This window comes from Borostomias antarcticus, assembly GCF_949987555.1.
Source record: "Borostomias antarcticus genome assembly, chromosome: 19".
In the NCBI taxonomy this organism is placed as follows: domain Eukaryota; kingdom Metazoa; phylum Chordata; class Actinopteri; order Stomiiformes; family Stomiidae; genus Borostomias; species Borostomias antarcticus.
This window is the reverse complement of record NC_140252.1, coordinates 20,748,676-20,770,361: the sequence shown is the minus strand read 5'-3', so window position 1 is coordinate 20,770,361 and position 21,686 is coordinate 20,748,676. Positions and strand designations below refer to the sequence as shown.

General features: G+C 47.9%; 1 protein-coding gene across 1 annotated transcript; it reads right to left on the bottom strand.

Moving 5' to 3' along the window:
- Window positions 1-4,430: 4,430 nt before the first annotated feature.
- Window positions 4,431-18,581, bottom strand: pudp (pseudouridine 5'-phosphatase; the record flags this gene model as incomplete). The annotated part of the gene is made up of 4 exons (XM_084454211.1): window positions 18,499-18,581; window positions 17,969-18,187; window positions 17,512-17,741; window positions 4,431-4,607 (listed from the first exon to the last, which is right to left on the bottom strand). Exons 1-4 carry the CDS (start codon window positions 18,566-18,568, stop codon window positions 4,431-4,433), a joined length of 696 nt encoding a protein of 231 aa, XP_084310337.1. The 5' UTR covers window positions 18,569-18,581.
- Between the last annotated feature and the right edge of the window lie 3,105 nt (window positions 18,582-21,686).

Sequence of the window (21,686 nt, the reverse complement as noted above, 5' to 3'; positions counted from 1 at the left end):
GTTTTTCTTCAGCTGGAAATATTTACATTTGTCAATGCTCGGCCTAACTCTGGACTAGACACACCTGGGTGGCAGATCTCTGATCAGAATGGCTTGTACTACATACCTGTGAATGTTCATGAAGATTGTAGATAGAAATAAATTTGGTGTGAAAAAAAAAAAAACATACATACCCCTTACGTTTTTTTTCAGGTGGAAATAATTAAATTTGTCACTGCTCGGCCTAGGAATGGACTAGACACACCTGGGTGGCAGATCTCTGATCCGAATGGCTTGTACTACATACCTGTGAATGTTCATGAAGATTGTAGATATAAATAAATTTGGTCTGAAAAAAAAAACGCCATACATACCATACCCCCTTATGTTTTTTTTCAGGTGGAAATAATTAAATTTGTCAATGCTCGGCCTAGGACTGGATTAGACACACCTGGGTGGCAGATCTCTGATCAGAATGGCTCGTACTACATACCTGTGAATGTTCATGAAGATTGTAGATACAGTATATATCTATCCCTTTTGTACGGGCGCACATCTCCTCCTGGTCAGAAGCTTTTCATATCTCAATATCCACACAAGATCCTTTGGTCGGAGTTATAAGGCTATATATGTTTTGTTGTGGAATATGAAAAGGCTTCCATAGTGGGTTCCTCCATTAGATCTTGGCGTTGTTTTGTGCTGTCGCCGTCTTGGCGAGTGAGATCCAGCCTGTGCTCTAAAGATAGGCGGTGTTGGACGCCCTGTTTGCCTCTGCATCCACAGCACACGAGTGAACACATGATTCTCTTCAGTCTGTTTATTATGTGACTGAAATACACTCACTTTGGCACAGGAAGTGATTACGGTCACGTGGCATAGCCATGCACACTACAGTACGTTTGTTATTCAACAGCAGACAAACATCTTTGTCACACAGTGAAGACATCACATGGTGTATGGAGGTGGCTACGCCCAAACACACACACACAGAATGGCAGGAGCGTCCACCCGTGAAATTCTTCTGCTCTTCAAGCTCGTCTCGTCGTCCTTCCCCCAAGGGCAGCGTGCATGAGCCGCGCCCGGGGACCAATCAGAGAGCTCCTGTCCATCTCCTGCATGTTCCTCATATTGGGTTCTTTGAGGGAAGCCCTTGTGAACACGGGGAGAACATGCACGCTCCTCACAGAAAGACCCGGAGACCTCCGGGCTAACTCCGGAGCTAACGCTAACTAGTCTCTAGTCGGAGCTAACTCTAACTAGGTCTAACTCCGGTCTAACTCTTTCAGCGATGCGCCGGCCCTTTCAACAGAGAGTGAAAAGGTGTCGGCCCTCGCCGTCGGTGTCGGCCGGTGACAATACGTGACATTTGTGAGCTGTGAAAAGAACATTCCGCAGACGTCCCACGGCAACGAAGTCTGTGCTCCGGTCTAATCCGGCCCCCGCCGGTCTCTCTCCCTCCGCAGGGGGATAACACACCAAACCCCAGAGCAGGAGATACAAGACCGACTCCCCGTTCTCGGGGAAAACGCCGGCGAGCCGATATCTCTTGATAATGCGAGCGGCTGACGCGTCTGAATGACAGAGGGAATGTTAGAAGGGCTCGGCGCGCTATCTGATGAGGCTCTGTCACTCTCACACCGGGGTTTGGCAGCCCGTGAGGACGAAGAAAAAAGAAGAAGCTTTTAATGTTCAAAAAAACCAGGTCATCCATACAATGTCTGCCTCACCAGTGTTGCTCAGCTACCGCCCCCCCCCCCCCCAACCCCCCCGTTGGGGGACGCTCGTCTGAACACCGATCAGGATCCGTATAACAACCTGACAAAGATGAATGTGGCCCCGAGCCTCCGTCGACTATCGGCGCCGAGCGAGGAAACCTCTATCTCCCCTGTCTCCCCTCTCTCTCCCCCTCTCTCTCCTCCCCTCTCCCCCTCTCTCCTCCCCTCTCTCTCCTCCCCTCTTCCCTCTCTCTTCCCCCTCTCCCCCCTCTCTCTCCCCCTCTTCCCCCTCTCTCCTCCCCCCTCTCTCCTCCCCCCCCTCTCCTCCCCCCCCTCTCTCCCCTCTCTCTCCTCCCCTCTCTTCCCCTCTCTTCTCCCCTCTCTCTCCTCTCCCCCCTCTCTCCTCCCCTCTCCCCCCTCTCTTCCCCTCTCTTTCCTCTCCCCTCTCTCTCCTCCCCTCTCCCCCCCTCTTTCCTCTCCCCCCTCTCTCCTCCCCTCTCCCCTCCCCTCTCTCTCTTCCCCTCTCCCCTCTCTCCTCTCTCTCTTCCCCTCTCCCCTCCCCTCTCTCCCCCTCTCTCCTCCCCTCTCCCCTCTCCCTCCTCCTGCCTGGTCTGAATGGCGCTTGTAAAGGCTGGCGGGTGGAAAGGGAGATGGATAAAGGACTCAGGGGAGTGACGGGCAGAGAGAGACCCAGGGAAGAGGCCTGATTCCTGGGGGAGGAGGCGGCGTCCAGGGCCTTGAGCAGCCAGGGGGGCCGGGAAGAGCCTACAGGAGCTCACACACACACACACACACACACACACACGCACACACAAACACACAGACATACATGCACACACACAGAGACATACAAACATGCACGCACACACACACACACAGACATACATACACACACATATACACAGACATACATGCATGCACACACACACACACACTCTGAAATTGTGATGCCTGACTGGTTTTATCCAGTGCGTGAGGTTAAGGGTCATGCCCCCAGGCCTTGGTGATTTCCAGGCCTGCTATGGGGCAGTGCCGCTGGGCTGCCCGGGGCTCAACCCCCCCCCCTCCTCGCTGGCTCTCTGGAAGATTCTAACAGACCAATCAAAACCCCACGGCCTCCTGTATATACTTACTGTTGCTTTGGCGATGACAACCATTTATTACTCACTTTTTCTTAAAACCGCATAATCAAGTAAGACAAGGATGTAATCACATATTACAACATCTCACACACACACACACACACGCGAGGGCAAGAGAGGGTAACTGACATGTAAAAGGGGCGAGTGATGAGAGGGGAACGCCGGAGGGATTAGCCGTCTCCTGGAGGATGAAAGGGCAGGGCAAAGGCGCGGGGAAGTGGATGGAACCCAAATCCCATTTGAGCGGCCGGGGGGGAGGCGGGCGCCGGGGGCGGGGCCGGGGGGGAGGCGGGCGCCAGGGGCGGGGCCGGGGGGGGGGGACACGGGGATGACGAGCAGCGGCGAGGAGCGAACAAGGCCGGAGATGAAAGAGCGAAGACGACTTGCACTCCCTTTATTGGATTACTCGGCATGCTGGGAAATGTGTCTTCGGCACTTCAATAGGCTGGGTTCAAAGAGACGGGTGAGAGGTATGGGGGGGCGAGGGGGTCCAACAGCTTAAAACCGCTGCTCCCAGGACCTCTGTTCAAGGACATTGAAGGAGGATCGTGGTGGTTGAATGGATGTGATCTTTAGGCAACAGCAATACAAATGTGCGTTTTTTTTTGTGTTTAAAAAAAATAAATATTATTCAGTTAAATGTATTTTTAAAACAGATTTTTCTAAGCCTAAATGTCCAACTATAAGAGTTCTCCCGAATACAGCGTCCTGGGTGTGGTAATGACAGCTGTCACATGACCGTTGTTTGTGTGTTAGCTACCGTAGCTACCTCCATGATCACGGGATCTTGGGAGACTGACTTTTCACAAGCTAGCTAACTTAGTATAGCAAATATCGATAGCTAAGGTAAGGATGCTGACTTATACAATAATATATTTTTTGCTAGCTACAGTACCTTAGCCAAGTTTTTAAAAAAGCACAACAAACTCCTTACGAAAGCAAACTAGCGAGCTAACGCTACGTGGTTGTCCTCCCAACGAAAGCAAACTAGCGAGCTAACGCTACGTGGTTGTCCTCCAATGGCTCGCTACAGGAGAACATTCTCAATGAGGGGCTGAAAACAGGACGGTAAATTTAACACACGCCTACTTCTCCAAAACGAGTTTCTTCAATGCCCACTTGTGCAAAAAATAGCATAAACCACCAGCCATCATGTTACTTTAAGATGTGGGATGGATAGCAGACATTTAAAGGTGCACTGTGTAGAATGTATTGGCATCTAGTGGTACAGACTTGGCAGAAATGGAACATAATATGCATATGTAATTTTTTTAATTAATGTATAATCACTTGGTTGCAATCTGCAACCTCGCCACTAGATGCCGCCAAACATCACACACTGCCAAACTGTCAGACAGACGGCTACACGAGGAACAAATAGCATAGAAGAACATTAAGATCTCATTACATGTTGACGTTATACTATCCCTCTCACTGATTGGACAAAAAAAAAGGATATCGATATTTACAACAAACAACTTGATCAGATTTCAGTCTGAGTATATTAACTGTCCATGTCATCGTAGAGCTTAATCGTAGAGGTTTTTCTTGGATGGAGGGGGGGGGGGGGGGGGTGTTGGGAGCGTTTCACGTTTCAGTCGTAGGCCGGCAGGCCGAACATCTCGGGTCTGAAGTCCTCCAAGCTCCGCAGCACCAGCGTGGCGTCCTGGGTGAGGGCGCGGTCCAGGTTGTCGTCAGGGACCATCACCACCTGCATCCCGGCCGCCAGCCCCGCCTTCACCCCGTTCGGAGCGTCCTCGAACACCAGGCACTGTCAAGACAAGGTCACACTTTGACCCGACGCAGATCAAAACAAAACTAAACTAAAACTATCTGATGAGCGTGTAAAGAGGGGTAGTTAAGGGCATGTCAGGTGTAAAGAGGGGTAGTTAAGGGCATGTCAGGTGTAAAGAGGGGTAGTTAAGGGCATGTCAGGTGTAAAGAGGGGTAGTTAAGGGCATGTCAGGTGTAAAGAGGGGTAGTTAAGGGCATGTCAGGTGTAAAGAGGGGTAGTTAAGGGCATGTCAGGTGTAAAGAGGGGTAGTTAAGGGCATGTCAGGTGTAAAGAGGGGTAGTTAAGGGCATGTCAGGGTGATAAGCGTGTAAAGAGGGGTAGTTAAGGGCATGTAAGGTGTAAAGAGGGGTAGTTAAGGGCATGTCAGGTGTAAAGAGGGGTAGTTAAGGGCATGTCAGGGTGATGAGCGTGTAAAGAGGGGTAGTTAAGGGCATGTAAGGTGTAAAGAGGGGTTGTTAAGGGCATGTCAGGGCCACACTTAGAATTCACACTGTTCATGTTTCCCTGTTGAAGTCACACAGCCACAGCAGAATCTCAACACTCTCCGTGGTTTAACTAGGCCACCCAAGGACAGGAACATGACACAGTGAGAAGCAGAGCTGGACCAGCGGTGTATCTGGGCGGGGTAGGCTGCGGAAGGAGGCCAGAGGGGGGGGGGGGGGGGGGGTAGGTTGGGGAAGGAGTCCAGGCGAGGCCCGGGGGGGGTGGAGGAGGCGGGCTTGCGAGTTTATGATTTATAATCGGCACACCATCAGTTTACAAAACGATTGCCGATTGGTGAAACTGAAGGTGGGGGGGGGGGGGGGGTCAGATCCGGTTTCAAAAGTGTCCTGACTGGGACTACATTTCCCAGCCTGAATGGTTTCCCCCGCCCGGCCCTGGACCGGCCCATGTCTGCTCACCCCCGCAGTATCAACAGGCCCACGCCGCACGGAACACACACCACAGCACTGACAGGGGCTGCAGGGAAACCAGGACATAATGGCCGCTACTACGTCGCTTGCATCCCATTAACGGCCCGTCTGAACATCCTGTCCTTTCAGCCGCCTCCTCCTCCGCAGCTTCCGGCCTTTCAAGACGCATGACGGCAGACGAGCGCCGTGGGACACTGGCCGTCTTTATTTGGAGCATGGCGATTGAAAGGATGCGTCTCAGACATTTCGAACTTTTTCGACTGGCAACCTTCGGGGGAGCATGAATCATCTGCAGAGAGCGCCGTGGTGATAATGGGACTGTTGTGATGCAGCTTCAGAAAGTGCCTCGAACCTGCTGGATGTTCTGAGGGCGGTTTAGTCGGGAGGTAGAGTGCAATAAAGACAACCAGCCCACTTGATTAAAAAGCCAGACTGGCTGTTGTGAGGCCTGAAACGGTGGAGGACGATCACAATGGACGACCGGCCGTTCCCGGCTAATTCCCTTGATTGAGAGCAATTAAAACTCTTAATTACTCAACGAGCCGGGAGAACGACCCTTTAATCTGCTTCCCAATGCTGCTGCTTTGTTAACGGAGGAGAGACGGAACGTGAGCGAGACTGGCGTGGGAGGCCGGCTACCGTAGCGCCGCCGGATTACCGGCGGTCCAGGAAGTCGGCGCAGTGAAAGGACTAGTAATTAGTGAGGTCATAAGGTCACTTCCAGCAGCTCACTCTCTGAGGGAAGGAGGGGGGGGGCATCCCAACCCTGTTCTTACCTGGATGTAGGCCAAACTACCGCAGTGGGTAACATGGAGGGGGAGTAGTCAAGGGAAGACTTGGGGGGGGGGGGGGGGGGGTAGCCAAGGGAAGACTTGGGGGGGGGGGTAGCCAAGGGAAGACTGGGATTGGATAAAGAAGGTGTAAAAGACACATCGTTGAAACGAAACTCTGTTGGAAAAGTGAGAGTACCGTGTGAACAATAACAGACGTGTGATGTCATGAATAATGGACACGCTGCTCTGTGGTCGTGGGCATGGAGTCAACACACCGCTCTGATACTCCTCACCGCCAGGCCGCCACCGTTACTGCTTTTATACAACAGGGCTACACGGTCGCTCAATAATCATCCCCAAAACAATAGTTTAAACTATTCAGTTTAATTAAAATGTGCTGTGTTCCGTATCCCGCATCACAAAACAGTTCAGATCAAATCAAACTTTATTTATAGCTCATTTCATGCACATGCAGTAAAGGCAACACAATGCCCTTTACAGAGAGAAAGGGGGGGGGTGGGGGGTAAGTGGGCTGGGGGGTAAATAGTGATCCTACCCCTAGTGTTCCAGAGGACAACTGCAAATATTGGACCTCATTCCTGAACATTTTCTTAAGTGTCTTAAATGTCTTCTTACGAACTTCATAAGACCAACCCTAAGAAAGATACCCAATGGTACAGTTTAGTTAAAGGCATGAGTAGGCTACTTGTGGATCTTCATATGCCCTATCTATATTATGTAGGTCCATATGACATATTTTAGTTATGGATATTCACATGTTTATTTACAGAATGTAGATGTGTCCATTCTGATGACTATGGAATATACGGTGCTGTTATGCTGAGTAGTGACTGAGTTTAGTGCTTATTTATTCATTCACTGACATTTCTGTGCTTTCATTTATCTCAGGACACCCCGATGCCTCGTCATCATGACTATAATGATGATTCATGACTCGTATTTATTATTATTATTATTTCAAGCCTAGGATGTCTGTAGAATTGATGTGAACGCAATCACCTCAGATTTCTCATAAATTCAGCCCTTGTGAACGGGCACACTCCAATCTGGCCTCCCTACGACTGCATTTCCACGTTCTTAAATCCTATTCTTAGATAAGAACAAATCCCAGATAAGAAACCATTCAGGAATGCCAGAATTGTCCCAGGAACTTCGTAAGTGGGGATGACCCCACAGACCCCACCTCCATCCCAGGCCTAGTCCAGACCCCACCTCCATCCCAGGCCTAGCCCAGACCCCGCCTCCATCCTAGCCCTAGCCCAGACCCCGCCTCCATCCCGGGCCTAGCCCTAGCCCAGACCCCGCCTCCATCCTAGCCCAGACCCCGCCCTGCCTAGGACAGAGGAGGGCACGAAGGCTCGTCTGGAACGCCCCCTTGGAAGATTTACAGCCCCGCCCCCAGACGCACACCCAAACACATGACTAATCGATTAATCAGCATCAATTTAATCTGTATTCACTGTGTACCCAGGTCAGAGGGAGGACTGCTGGACACAGCTACCGCGGGTAGCAGGCTCGGCATGTCACTCACACACACACACACACACACTCACACACACACACACACACACACACACACACACACACACACTCCGCCGAAGTGCCCTTTGGGGAGATGACAGAACACAAAGAAAGCGAACGGAGGTCCAAGTCCGTCTTGGCAGTGAGCAGAGACTCAAAGGCCCTCGCCATCACTGGACACTTAAAACAACACCTGATCGAACCCCACTGCAGCTTTACAGCTAGAGAATGGACCATAAACGACCTGCTACCACGACGCTGCGCTGCTAGAGAGACCCTAACCCTAACCCTGACCCTAAACGACCTGCTACCACGACGCTGCGCTGCTAGAGAGACCCTAACCCTAACCCTGACCCTAAACGACCTGCTACCACGACGCTGCGCTGCTAGAGAGACCCTAACCCTAACCCTGACCCTAAACGACCTGCTACCACGACGCTGCGCTGCTAGAGAGACCCTAACCCTGACCTGCTACCCTGAGAGAGAGAGACCTGCTAACCTGAGAGAGAGAGACCTGCTAACCTGAGAGAGAGAGAGAGAGACCTGCTAACCTGAGAGAGAGAGAGAGAGACCTGCTAACCTGAGAGAGAGAGAGAGAGACCTGCTAACCTGAGAGAGAGAGAGAGAGACCTGCTAACCTGAGAGAGAGAGACCTGCTTACCTGAGAGAGACCTGCTAACCTGAGAGAGAGAGAGAGACCTGCTAACCTGAGAGAGAGAGAGAGAGAGAAAAAGAGAGAAGCATAGAGAGAAAGAGAGAATCAGAGAGAGAGAAGCAGAGAGAGAGGGAGAGAGAGAGAGAAGCAGAGAGAGAGGGAGAGAGAAGCAGAGAGAGAGAGAGAGAGATGGAGAGAGAGAGAGAGAGATGGAGAGAGAGAGAGAGAGAGAGAGAGAGAAGGTTGATATTTAGCCTGTATAAGCGTTGAAGCTGCCCACTATGAAAGGAGGCAGGCCCTTGGGAGAGCACTTCCACACCCAGGGCTGAAGCGCTGCGTTTGACTCCGCCTACATCCCTCCCGCCGTCTCCCGCCCCCAACCCGTCACCGTGACATCCGTCATATCGGGCACGCGGGCCACGAGGAACACGTCTGAGATGGAATCAAGCCAACATCTTACACGAAAACACATTTTTAAGAGATTGCTCCCCTCCCCCCCCTCCACGCCCTGTCTGATTACTTCACTTGTCACCTTTTGTCGTCGTGTGACGCTCGGCGAAGCAGCCGTGTCGCCCGCTGGGCGCCGCCTGTCTGAAAACTGCCACCGAGGCTTACGCCGGGCTTGTCACAGCACAGCTGCTCGACGACGCGCCACTTAGGCCATCACACAGCCTTCTGGGGGCGGAACCGCGTTAACCAGCACTGCTGTCTTCCTGTTTATAAGGAACCGTTCTGTCCTCCGGTGCTGCGTTCCAAAGCCACACCCCGTAGTGGAACATTTACACGCTGGTTATTATGACTATGCAGAGTTTGGCAATAGAGACACACTGAACCCATTACAGTAACACACAGGCTAACGCAGGCACGCTGGGTAATTCATGTGTAGCCTACATTATTATGCATTACCTCAGGGAAAGACTTCTACCTCAACATGGTTTGTGGTGTGAGTGTGTGTGTGTGTGTGTGTGTGTGTGTGTGTGTGTGTGTGTATGCTCAGCCTCACACGTGAGGGGATTTGTTGAGTGAATAAGGGACAGTGATGGATGACTTCGCCGCGTCTTCTAAACGACGCTCTGAGCCCAGGGCAGTCCAGGCAGGGGAGGGTCTAACGCTTTATCATCTGTGTTACCGGGCAGAAAATAAATAAATAAAACCTCCGCCACTTGTGATTGGACACTTGGTCTGGACAGAAAGGACACAGGAAACCCTGGTGGGGACGAGTCACGTCCTGGAGGTCACACGGCATAAATGCTTCCAGAATAATCTATGGCTGTTTTAATGGGGCCTCCGATGGTGTCGGTCGCAGGATTAGTCTCTCAGGCAGAGGACGGTCTGGAGCGCGTCTCTCTACCGCGTCTCTCTACCGTGTCTCTCTCACGCCCTCACCTTGCTGAGTGAGTCAGAGCTTGGTGTGTGTGGAATACGAACAGACGATAGGCCGGTCGACTCGTCTGTCTAATGACCATCAGGTGCATCCAGACACTTCAGCTCAGTTTAGCCAAAACAGGACGTAGGATTTGGGAGAAGGAGAGGATGTTTCCCTCAGCTAAACTGATCCCAGGTCGGAGGGGGGGTAGGCCCGGGGTGTGTTAGACAGGGTTTTTCCTGCATAGAGAAAATATATTTTAGCCAGAGCCAAAGGAAAATCACTAGTGCCAAAATGCTAAAAATTTAGAATAAAAATAGCAAATCAAACCCTCTCCAAATGTGTTTGATAGCTTGTTTCAAGTGCAGCCAATCCCTTTTTCTTGCATTGTCCCTGGATTGGACCGCTAGTAATCAAGATCATTAATACACAGGTTATCAGTATCTTAAACCTTTTGTCGGGAGATTTCCTATGCTGGTGGAGGAGGGTCTGGTCTAGGGGACTAGGGGGTAGAGGAGGGTCTGGTCTATGCAGCTGGCCTTAAATGAAGGTCGGGCCAATCACATGAGCTGAGGGCCAATCACATGAGCTGAGGGCCAATCACATGACCTGAGGGCCAATCACATGAGCTGAGGGCCAATCACATGAGCTGAGGACCAATCACATGAGCTGAGGGCCAATCACATGAGCTGAGGGCCAATCACATGAGCTGAGGGCCAATCACATGAGCTGAGTGATGAATAGGGCAGGAATGATGGTTGAGTAAAAAGCTTGTGGTGTTAAATGTCACAGACACCATAATGTTTTCGCAAAGGTTTTTCAAAGCTCAAATATTGAATATATCAGCTGCTCCTCTCAAACACGCCTCTCCCTCTGGTCCTGTTAACGAGCACAGAGCCTAAATGTTCAGGAAGTAGCCAACCCTGCTACTTCCTGCTATCCCTACGGGATACAAGTCGTAGTGGAATTGACTGAAGAAAGAAAAAACGACAACACCTAATTTATTTACATCGCCGATGTTGTAAACATGAGGTAAAAAAAAAAAAAAATCCACTTGGATTGCAGAAGTGACCGTTTTATTACCCGATCCCTGAAAGGCCGAAACGTCAATAACATCTGGGGGTGGGGCGGGGTGGCGGTCCGTGAATCAGCCCCGCCCCGTTAACGGACGGGGGCCCCGTTAACTGCCGGTTCGGGGTCCGGGGTCCGGGCCGAGCGGAGCCCATCAGCTACCTCCCCTCCCTGTCTCTCTCAAGCCCTTTTACATGAGGTGAGCTTCCTCTCAACAGACATCAATCAATCAATCAAAGCTTTATTTATATAGCACATTTCATACCCAGAGGCAACACAATGCGCTTTACAGCAGGGCAGACATCCCACCCCTAGATATTCCAGAGGGAAGCAAAAAAACAGTAATCACCCGGGGGCCAGATAAGTGAGCTGTAAAAATTCTTCCCTGACCCCTCTCAACGAGGCGATCGAGCAAGCTCCTGGAGTATGTTTGCTCTTAACAGACTGCCGGCTCCCAAACAGCTACTGCTACATAAAGATACCCCGTCTGCTTGAAAACACTGAATTAAGAACGTAATATTAACTCTACAGTACTACCAAGCAAAGCTTATCACATACTGCATTTGTATTTGCATATCTATAGGACAATATGTAAGATAATAGTCCAATTTCATGTTCGCATAGTATATTTCATGTCTTGACTGTACCTTATTTGAATATCCAAGCTAGAAACCTTTCCTAGCTGGAATGTCATTGGTGATTAATGACAGTAGAATTACTTTCTCCCTCTTCCCTAAGTGAAAATGAACTAGTGCTCTTTCATATTTCATTAATCTTAGTTGGGGCGGTCAGGTGCACCTTTAACAGAGGGCTTTGGTGATGTAAAAGTTCTGAGAGCTGGATATGAAAGATGTCTGGGAGGAAGACTTGGTCCATACTTTCCCTCTGTCACCCTAAAGACAGAGCAGCTTGTGAGAGGGTTTCAAAGCTGCCAACGCTTCACTATGTAGAACCTGCTCCGCCCTGAAGGCCTCATCCGCCCAATCAGCATCCAGGGAAAGTTATCAGTGCCCCAAACAGCAGAGAACACCGAGCGACTGATCAATAGTTCTCTGCATGGCCGCCACTGAAAGAGGAACCGTTGTGTCACTTTAGAAGGGTTGTGTTAGGCTGCGAGCTCGCTGCTCTTGACAGTGTGTTCTTACACACTCTTCCCTGCTTACACTGGGACAAATGGCGTCTTCCTCCAGGACACCTAAACGGCGAGGAAGACCTGACCTGTCTCTCCTTTCCCTTCTGGCACATACTTGGCTGACATTAATTATGGCGGAGGACTCATAATGAATTCATTACAGACAGCGCTGATGTAGGGATGGACACATGGTGGTTAATACCGTTCTCTTCACTCTCCACCTCCTGTCAACCTGCGACCCCTGAATCAGGCTGTGGGTTAGGCCTCCTCCCTCTCTCTCTTATCTCTCTCTCTCTCTCCGTCCCTCTCTACCACCCCTCTCTATCCATCTCTCTCTCCCTTATCTCCGCCTCCCTCTCTCTCCATCTCTCTATCCCCCTCTATCCATCTCTCTCCCTCCCTCTCTCCATCTGTCTCTCTCTTTCTCTCTCTGTCTCTCTATCCATCTCTCTATCCCCCTCTATCTATCTCTCTCCCTCCCTCTCTCCATCTGTCTCCCTCTTTCTCTCTCTGTCTCTCTATCCATCTCTCTATCCCCCTCTATCTATCTCTCTCCCTCCCTCTCTCCATCTGTCTCCCTCTTTCTCTCTCTGTCTCTCTATCCATCTCTCTCTCTATCAATTCAATTCAATATGCTTTATCTGCATGAATGTCAGGTGAACAATATTGCCAAAGCGCCAAGAAAAATACAATTCAATAATGACATGAGAAAACAATTAAGTAAACTAACAGATAAATAGGTCATAAAATAGGTTGATAAAGATACAATTAACAAAAATAATACAAAATCAAATGGCATGTTAAATAAATAAATACATAAACGAACAAGCAAAATAGGTCTTAAAATAGGTCAATAAAGAGACAATTAAAGGGATCCTGAGGAGTTTATTTTGGGTTATGAAACAGTCTCATTTTAATGTGGGTGAATCTACATTACCCACACTTGTTTATGTGTCCATTTTCAACAAATGTTGTTTCTTCTATGTAGTTTATTTTTAGATTATTATTTCGTGGTCGGGTCGTTCAGAACTTCCTTGGAATGACGAAACGATTTACCGCAGTAGCCTACGCCGCCGACAAGACGAAGAATAATTTAAATATTGGGAGGCTCATGGTCATTTTGGGGCTAATTTAGTTATTATAGTTATTTTATTTGGCTGGTCCAGATGGTGTGATGGCTGTCCTGAGGCCTGGTGCTGTTAGAGGAGGTGACCTCAGGACCAGCTGGCTGAGGGGACTCTTCTCCATGTTCTCCTCCTGGTGCTGTTAGAGGAGGTGACCTCAGGAGCAGCTGGCTGAGGGGACTCTTCTCCATGTTCTCCTCCTGGTGCTGTTAGAGGAGGTGACCTCAGGACCAGCTGGCTGAGGGGACTCTTCTCCATGTTCTCCTCCTGGTGCTGTTAGAGGAGGTGACCTCAGGAGCAGCTGGCTGAGGGGACTCTTCTCCATGTTCTCCTCCTGGTGCTGTTAGAGGAGGTGACCTCAGGACCAGCAGGCTGAGGGGACTCGTCTCCATGTTCTCCTCCTGGTGCTGTTAGAGGAGGTGACCTCAGGACCAGCTGGCGGAGGGGACTCTTCTCCATGTTCTCCTCCTGGTAATGGAGAGCCTTGTAATGGTTGGAGTTGGGGCCACTTGTTTTTAGGTGCTTGTAGAATTTGACTTTTTTATATCCTAATTAAAAGGGGGACTTGGCCTAGCTCAGCTCAGCATCCATTGCTGGGGGTGTTTCTGTGGACTCAACTTTCTGCAGATCTCAGATCTGTGAATGGCTTCGATTGGGTGTTTGTCCCATTTTTCAAAATCCTGATTTACAAGAGGACCCCACACTTCACTAGCATACAGTACAATAGGTTCAATTATATATTTGAATTTTTTTATAGCATAGAAAGCCCTTCCTCCCTTGTCTCTGAGATCATTAACAGTCAGATTGAAAAGTCCTGTAGAGGTCATTTTTAGTCCCAAATATGTGTCACTGTGTGTTCTATGTCAGTGGGGCCCCTGACATGACACCTGGCTCGTTTTTGGAAGACCATAGCTGTATTGGGAATCGCTCCCTCGTTCCCTCACTCCCTATTCCCTATATAGGGTTCACCATGTAGTGAACTACCTAGGGAACGGAGAAAATGTAGGATACATGCACTGTTCCCTGGAAATCAAGGTGAATTGTGGGTAATAAATAGTGGACTATATAGGGGACGAAAATTCCGCGGAGAATTCGGACACTACAAACAAAATGGCTGACGCCCTGTATAGTGCACTGGGAGCGATTCTGCCCTATATAGTGAAGAGGGAGCGATTCCGAACACAGCTTATGATTCTAGTCTTCCTGATTCCCTGTCAGGGCGCAGGTCTGACACAAGCTTGCAGGTGATCCAGTTGCTGTTGTAATGCCTCCTTAGATGGAGAAAGCAATATTAGATCGTCAGCAAAAAGTAGACATTTAATTTCTGTCAGAGAGGGTGAGACCAGGGATGTCTGACTGTTCTAGTGATTTTGCCAACTCATGGATATACATGTTAAACAGGGCGGGGCTGAGACTGCAGCCCTGATTCACCTCTCTACTGTGGAGAAAGAAATCTGTTTCCACATTTATTATTTGTAGACATTGCTCTAATTATATCATAGCTTTTCTCCCCTACACCTTTTTCGATTAATTTCAGGAACAAACCTGCCAAATCATACCAAATTGAATCAAATGCTTTTGTGAAATCTACAAAGCAAGATAAAAATGTGTTCTTGTTTTGGTGGACATGTTTACAGTATTAATGAGGGTGTGGATGTGCATCCATCCATCTCTCTCTCTCTCTCCCTCTCTCTCTCTCTCTCCATCTCTCTCTCCTATCTCCATCTCTCTCTCTCCCTCTCTCTCTCTCTCTCCCCCCCCCCCCTCTCTCTCTCTCTCTCTCTCTCTCTCTCTCTCCCTCCCCCTCTCTCTCCATCTCTCTCTCTCTCTCTCTCTCTCCCTTGTGTTCAGGTCCTGCTGTCACAGTGCGGAGTGGGGGAATGACGCATCATCATTCGTTATTCTGCTGAACGCTCTGTCGATTCACCCTGCCGCTGTTTCATATCTCATCAGGAGGAATGGGAGTCCTAACTATAGTCGCCTCCCAGATTAAAAGTCAAGAGTAACCCTGCCAACCAATTTGCACCAGAAGATAAAATATCGCTTTGCAAATGTGAAGTTACAAAATGTAAACGTGTTTTCATTATCAACACAAGATCACTACACTCTCTGAAAAAAGCAAGCTATGCAGAATGTGTGTGTCTCTGCAGGGGCAACGTGAAAATGTACGAACCTCTCTAAGGCTCGTTAGCAGCTCTGCTAAGGGAGCTAGCTCTCTTAGTGTTGCGGTTAGCCACTCGGGTTTGGGAGCAGCAGGTCGTTCGTTCGATCCCCGCTCAGGGCGAGTTCTCTACCCTCGACCCCCCCATTCGCTGCACTGGTGTCAAAGGTGGGATGGCGTCCGTGGGGTCATGGGAGGGCGTGGGCGGATGTGAGGGACTTGGTATAGTGGAGTGTGAGGGAGCGCTCTCCCGGAGGGGGAGGGGCTTGTGTAATGACGCCCTATGAGAGCCGTCAACAGCTCTGCCAAGGGAGCTAGCTCTCTCAGGGACAAACCCACTAAAGGATTGCGTGGCTTTTGCAGTGGCAGAACCCGTGCAAATGAGACAAAAAACAGCATCCAATCCACAAAGCAAAGCACACAACGGGTGATCAGTATTGCAAACTGCACCGATGAGCAAATAGCTCCACGACTGCGCCAGGCTCATTTGAATGTATGCAAATGAGGTAATAAAGACCATGAGCCAACTGCCACACGCGGTTAGAGAGGTGCAAATAGCGCTTTTGAAAAGCTGGTATTAACTGCAGCAGTCAGTGCGCACTCTCTCCTTCTGTCTCTCCTCAGAACCTGTGAGGTTTGAATGATATTGAATTGATGTTGGATGATATTAAGGCAGAAACACAGAGGGGGAACTTGATGAAGCCGTAAGGCGAAACGCGTTGTTCAATAAACAAAACCCTTTTTCATCCGTTGTGTGCGGTGAAACTTTTCTGTTTTGGAAGTGTTGCTCTCCTGACATCGCCAGCACCAACAGGAGAATTCTGAACTGTGCAGGTCAATCTACTTTTATACATAGAAGGAGGATTTAAAAATAAATTCAGGCCAGCTGTGATCCACAGAAACAAACAGAACTGATTTTATCTGCAAAAAGTGTGGTCTGTCGTTTTCATTATGAGCCAAGCTGTGTCCTGAAATATGGAGAAAAGCTTGACACACTGGGGAAAGATCCCACTATATCCAACATCTTGTATCTATATACAAGAACAAATTGCATTCAGCTGGTGGTAAGTGCAGCACATATAAGGGCCCACATGCCCGGGCTCTTCAGGGATCATGGTAGCATTATTGTAGCCAGACGAAGGCATCGTCATGCCAGGCATGCGCATGAACGCGTACATGGCTAATTGCAAATATGGGTGCAAATTGCACACAGTTGGCACATTTGTTTTGACCGGTAGATATCAGTAGAGCAAAATCTTTTGTGGATATTGTGCTAAACCGGAGCAGACCCCCCCCCCTCTCTCCCCCCGTTAATAGCCCAGTGAAGGGAATATCTGCTATCAACATTCCAGGCATATTTCATCCATAGGCTGGCTTGCTAGGAGAGACAATTAAACATAATAATGAGATTGTTTACAGAGCACTCCCAACGGCTAACGACAACAACGGTTATCACAGTTCTCCTAAATTAGGTAAACAATAGCATCTTAATGGAACCCAAGCAGGCAGTAGTCGGCTGGTCACAGGCCCATCGTCCCGAGAAAATGATATTCTACAGGTTCCAGCACACATTAAACAGCAGTGATTATGCACTACACTCGAACCCAGCCAACCAGTACTGTCCTCCATCCATTACTTCATAATCTCCACACTTCCTTATTACATTTTTGGGGATGGATGATATGGGATGTAAGCTCACAACCGATTCTTTCAAATAGCTTGATGTTGGCCGTTAGGGTTGACCTGTTGTTCTCGTAGAGTGATCAAGAGAGGACGGTATCCACTAAGGACACACTTCTGCTGAACGCTACTGTAGCCTCGTGAGACCCTCCTGATTTCGTCAGCTCACACTCTGTTCCTCTCGCTAACCCATCTGGGATACTCTCCATAGAGATCCGTTTACGCGAGATCAGAAAACGATCTCGCCAATCAGGGTTGGTTCTGAGGCGTTTCAAATACTAACAGCGGGCGGGTATAGGTGTGACGACGGCGAGGAGCGGCTGAAGTTAGCGCGTGTCAGACGGTGATAGACAGATGGTTCAGCCAATCACCTGCAAAAGTATTTTTGAAAGTGCCTGCCCTTTTCCAAATGGTTTCCAATGGAGAGTTCCCACCAGGTGAGCTGAACGCAGGCTCTCTTACCTTGTCTACGTCGGCGGGGGGGCTGAATCTCCTGGCGCACACTAAGAACGAGTCTGGCTCAGGTTTGGCCTTCTTCACCTCCGGGTCGTCTCCAAGTATGATGTGACTGAACAAGCGGAACAAGTCTTTGTGGCGACTCGTTTTCATCTCGAAGGTCACTCCTGCCGAGCTGGTGGCTACTGCTATGGGTATGTGATGTTGGTGAAGATGCTGGATGAGTCTCTCCACCCCTGATGAGAGAGAGAGAAAGAAAGAAAGAAAGAAAGAAAGAAAGAAAGAAAGAAACAAACAAACAAACAAACAAACAAACAAACAAACAAACAAACAAAAAGTTTGCTGCAGTAGCCCAAGGTGTTGGCAATCATCGATGATCAGATCAATCTTTTAAAGTTGTTATTTTTTTGTGATAAGATGGACTAGGAGTGATCTTCTTCCTTCACTTAAAGCTCTAGGCTACCTGGCATCAATTCAGCTGATGGAAATATCCTCTCCTGTATCCCCCTGCTCTCAGAGAGCAGGTCCTCGGGGGTCATGGGCAGCTCCAGGGCGTCTCGTATGACCTCCGCAGCATCCAGAGCCTGCATCCCCATCACCTGCGCCTTCACCTCCCAGGTGTACTGCTTCCCAAAGCGGTCACATATCTCCTGGAACGACACCGTGTACAACCTCTCTGTATCTGGGGGTCAAAACAAGCACATATAAGAAGTAGAAACATCAACTATTGCTATGATGTTTATTTTAAATAAGCTGCAACCTGCTTAAACTAAGCTTTATAACGTTTTTCTATTGGACGCGTTGTTCCGGCGCCAATAGCTTTGATTGACAGCTGTCATCGCATGGATGAAGTTGGTTGGGAAAAAATGACGCGTCATCGACACCCAGCTAACCCATTCATTGAACTGGAATGTGAGACTGGAATGTGAGCTTGCTAGCTCGGCTAACGTTAGCAATGTAGGTAGCTTGCTTGAAAATGAAGTATTACTCAACCTAGTAATAATCCATCCATGTCGAAAAGGACATGGCTGACGGGTTTAAAGCTCTGTTGTGACGCTGACATGTCTACTTTCCTCTGTTTGAGTTACTGAGTGCCCGTTAAACTGATGGACAACCAAATCCTTTCACTGCGAAATTGTTGCGTTTCTCGTCGCAGACTGCATATTATACTATTTAGATTTGTAGACTTTAAAACGTGTGGAGATGATGATATGAAACGTGCATGTCACAACCTTAACCTCGCGAACGTTTTGTGAATGTAGTTCGAGGATATTTTAGGGTGCTGGTGAAGCTTTATAGTCGGTCTACATTTGCAATGGCTGATGGGAAATGATGTTCTATAATCAACCTCCTCAATATAGGCTACTGCTGGAAAAAAAAAGTGCTGCAAATGAGTATACATTTGAACTGATTGCTTTTAATGACCAGTATGAAAGAACATTATGTTTCATAAAGTGAATGTTTCTTTTTATTTTCATTTAATTGAATGTGTGATTGCTGCTGTTTTATTTACAGTACAGTGTTGTGCCTTATGAAATTGTGCTTTATTGTTTGTTTCCTGCAAAATAGACATTTAGGCTGCGGTGATGGTATTGGTTCCCTGAAAGCTTTTACTGTCGGTGTACTTTACTTACACATGCTTTCAGTAGCCCATTCGGTCTTCAGCACAAAGTGTATTAACAAGCTACAGTAGAAACCAGACGGAGATATAATGCTGTTTTTATTAGGATTTTATTTTATTATCCGGTCCAGCAGGGAATCTCCTGACATCTTTTGACGTCTGCTTGTGTACCGACCGTATTGCAGAAAATGTATTCACCTTTTTTTAGCAGCATCATTCTTCAGCATCACATCTTAGGATAGGTGTTGAAGATTAAATTAACACACCATGCCGACCAACTATATACTGCCGCGTCGTACTGAATAATTGGAACCTCAACGTTAACCGAATTTGTCTTGTTAGTGTGAGAGAGACGTCTGGGGAGTGTGGGAGTTCAGCCCGGCCCGGCTAATGAGGCTATGGATCTCGGGTCTAATTGGGTGAGGGAGAAACCGGGGCTTTAGTCCGAGTCCATAGAGTTCCTCTCCCTGACTGCGCTGCTGATGCGCCTTGTGGGGCATCGCTCGGCCAGGATGTTCCCTTCCTGATGGAGCAGTAAATGAGGAGAGATGTAGCAGGGCTGAGAGGTGAGGGAGAGATAGGGGGCCATTCCCCAGTAAACACACACCGTAGACGCCAATTAGGGAAATCAGATAAACACTACAAGCGTTGTTTTGAGTAAATAGAAGGATAGCGTGTGAGCTTATGCATGTTAAGCTGTTGTTCATCAACCTCTATTATCTGGGATGTCGAAGGCGTATCTGATTAGGTTTAATGCACTCTTAAGAGCCCCGGCCTACACAAGGGCCCCCTGTTCAAAAACACACACATACATTTCCCTAAAGGAAAGCAGGATAAAGCAATGAGTCACCTCCAGTTAATTGTATTTTTCTTGTAACCGTAAATCCTTCAGCTCAGATATGGCTCTTCCATAGAGAAGGGGAAGGTCTAAAACAATTAACTTCTGAACTATTTACATTATGCTGATAAGCTCATTAATTTTGAGTGGCTGATCGGTATCAACCTTAGTTGTAATTCCCCTATCATGAGATATATTGGCAATCACCATTTTAAATTAGGACAAGTGAAATTAAATGCAAATTCAGCAGGAAAGATCAATAGGGTTTGCTCCGGGGAACACTAAGCAGAGGACCCGTTGCGAACTGACCTGTGTCCTTGATGGGCTCTGGAAATGCCTGCAGGAAACCTGGAAAGTAGGCTAGCTTGTAAATTGCCTGCTGGAAATCAATGTGAAAATGCACCTCCAGTGTATAAAAATGGCCTCTGAAATCAAAGTTAATGGTGTTTTAACGTCTTTGCCACATTTGAATACTGTGGTCAATAGAATATTTAAAGGAGTACTCAGTAGTTTGGTATTTTACACCATAAGCCCTGTTATAAGGCAATTTACGAGTTCATTGCTCACGTCACAGCTAAGTACACAATGAATCTCTTTAGGCATGTAGTATATGCCCAGAGAGATCATTACATGTTCCCCTGATGGAGCTCTGTGAGCATGTATATATATATATGCCCAGAGAGATCTATTGTGTACTACTTAGTTGTGACATGAGCAAGAGTGCACAGTCTGTCACAATGTGGAATGTTGTATTATGATTGTAAATAACATATATATATATATATATAACATAAATAACAGTGCTTATGATGTTAAATGCCAAACTACTCCTTTAAGAAATGGCTAAGGACATCTACCTATCATGAATGTGTTATCCACATGAAATGAATACTAGTACTTTGCTCTTTTCACTGGCTGTGTATTATATTCATGCAGCATTCAAACACGACGTCTCTTTTTTCTCACTCTGAAAAGGCAATGAATTTCACAGACAAGAATCTGTTACCTTGGCATCGCTCTGCAAAGAGCAGTTGTGAATATGATAACATGGGGGGGTTGGTCTAGGGGTATATACTAGCCTACTCTAGGGGTATATACTAGCCTACTCTAGTGGTATATACTAGCCTACTCTAGGGGTATATACTAGGCTACTCTAGGGGTATATACTAGCCTACTCTAGTGGTATATACTAGCCTACTCTAGTGATATATACTAGGCTACTCTAGTGGTATATACTAGCCTACTCTAGTGGTATATACTAGCCTACTCTAGTGGTATATACTATCCTACTCTAGGGGTATATACTAGCCTACTCTAGGGGTATATACTAGCCTACTATAGTGGTATATACTAGCCTACTCTAGTGGTATATACTAGCCTACTCTAGTGGTATATACTAGCCTACTCTAGTGGTATATACTAGCCTACTCTAGTGGTATATACTAGCCTACTCTAGTGGTATATACTAGCCTACTCTAGTGGTATATACTAGCCTACTCTAGTGGTATATACTAGCCTACTATAGGGGTATATACTAGCCTACTCTAGTGGTATATACTAGCCTACTCTAGTGGTATATACTAGCCTACTCTAGGGGTATATACTAGCCTACTCTAGTGGTATATACTAGCCTACTCTAGTGGTATATACTATCCTACTCTAGGGGTATATACTATCCTACTCTAGTGGTATATACTAGCCTACTATATGGGTATATACTAG